The following is a 1794-nucleotide window of genomic DNA, read 5'->3' as shown; positions in this document are numbered from 1 at the left end:
TATAAGTAGCCATATAAAGACAAATTTAAAATATAATATTATTAAATATATGATGATATATGGAAAATTTTTTCCCGGGTAAAAATACTGTTTTTATGGATATTGTGAACAAATTGTTACATGTTATTACACAAGTGTTTCGATATGAAAAGAGTATTCTAATTATATTAACAGACAATGAGTATTCATTACATGTTTTCAAGACCATAAATATTTTCGAAAATAAGAATATGATAATACAATTATAAAGAGAATAATGTGTATTTTCTGAAAATAAAAAAAATGCAAATTAATTACACTTTAACATAACATGCAATACAGGAAACAATAAAACTATTATCTCTGATGAATATTCTAATAATCAGCGGTTATGCAAAAAGAGAATACAATATTGAAGAACTAAAAACATAAAATAAAATACACAAGGAGAGATTTATAATCAACGTCCTCCCATTATATTTTTAGCAAGTACAAGTAATGAAAGCGTGAGAAGACGTTTATTGGAAACGGAAAATAATCGGTATAGGGAGCAAAATACAATAGATGACAGCGATTCAAATGAAGACGAAATTGGTAATATTTTATACTTATAAGTATAATACTGCTATGTAATAACATATATACTTTTGACACCCCTCCCCCCTGTTACACATTCTTAGTAAATCCGTTAGGATACATTAACGTCACAAAAGAAATATTCTTCACTCGATTGTAAGATGTAATTGTAGTTTACTTTAAAACGTTTTTGCATATATGCATTCGGAACACGTTTTAAAGTAAAATAAATAACAATGTTAAGAATGCTGTTTATTTTTCAGTTGCAGTACAGTTAAATAATAAGCAAGTGAAAAGAAAACGGTTAAAGGATGCTTTGAACTTTGAAGATTCTTATGATATTCATAAGCGTTATGATAAAATATCAAATACAAGAGTAAGACATTTGTTTATTTATTTTCCTTATATGTAAAACTATTACATTGGCCTTCTCTACTGTGTGTACTACTTTTATTAATTATAATAGCCTTGTTATTTTCAAAATATATATTTTTAACAGATATACTTAGGAGAAAACATATCGGTTGGTCAACTGTCTTGGGAAATGACAAAACTGCGTAAAAAGCCTTCTTTGTTTTTGCATGATGTATTGCTTTACATTTGGCCATACAATATTCTTAAAAATAGATGCCTTGACGAAAACAGAACGTATTATAAGCCATCTAGTGGCACAGTTAAAGAACTTAGTCCGCGGAAACTATCTTTAGCATTAAGTATATAAACATTTTTCTTTATACCATCCCATTATCTATTTATTATGTTTTAATACTTTCATTGATTGTTTTGTAGGTTTGTATAATGACTACCTGATTGAGTTGAATATGAATGATACAATAAGATTTAAACATTTGAATGATTCGTTCAAAATTATTACAATAAAAATAAGAGACGTCAGAAAGAAATATGCATACGAATCAGAGGGAGAACAATATGAAAGAAAAGTTGAAACGGACAATTAAAATAGATGTAAGTATTATATGTTATTGGTAATGTGCTTTTCAACATAATGTTGAAAAAGACGGTAACATAACAAAACTGTACTGTAACTGTTGTAACATATTCATTATATAACGTCTTATTTTCAGGTGATATAGCAGCAACAAAATGTGTTGACGACTGGGTGGTCGCTCCAACGAAACGGGAGTTATACTTCTTATTTTATTTATCTCTTAGAAGTCACACATTTTTTTTCGAACGAATCAGTCACACTAGGTCTATGTGACCCCAGCAATTTTTAAA

At 28.0% G+C, this 1794-nt stretch overlaps 1 protein-coding gene across 1 annotated transcript; it reads left to right on the top strand.

The window, feature by feature from the left end:
• Nucleotides 1-422: 422 nt before the first annotated feature.
• On the top strand, nucleotides 423-1758 carry LOC105559079. Its single transcript, XM_012007129.1, has 4 exons — nucleotides 423-573; nucleotides 819-931; nucleotides 1055-1268; nucleotides 1345-1758. The coding sequence occupies exons 3-4, from the start codon at nucleotides 1100-1102 to the stop codon at nucleotides 1512-1514; spliced, it is 339 nt and encodes a 112-aa protein (XP_011862519.1). The 5' UTR covers nucleotides 423-573; nucleotides 819-931; nucleotides 1055-1099; the 3' UTR covers nucleotides 1515-1758.
• Nucleotides 1759-1794: the final 36 nt, after the last annotated feature.

The sequence above is a fragment of the Vollenhovia emeryi genome, unplaced genomic scaffold (genome assembly GCF_000949405.1).
Source record: "Vollenhovia emeryi isolate VEMERY1.0 unplaced genomic scaffold, V.emery_V1.0 DF946892.1, whole genome shotgun sequence".
Classification (NCBI taxonomy): domain Eukaryota; kingdom Metazoa; phylum Arthropoda; class Insecta; order Hymenoptera; family Formicidae; genus Vollenhovia; species Vollenhovia emeryi.
Note: the sequence above shows the minus strand (reverse complement) of the source record. Positions and strands in the feature narration are given on the sequence as shown.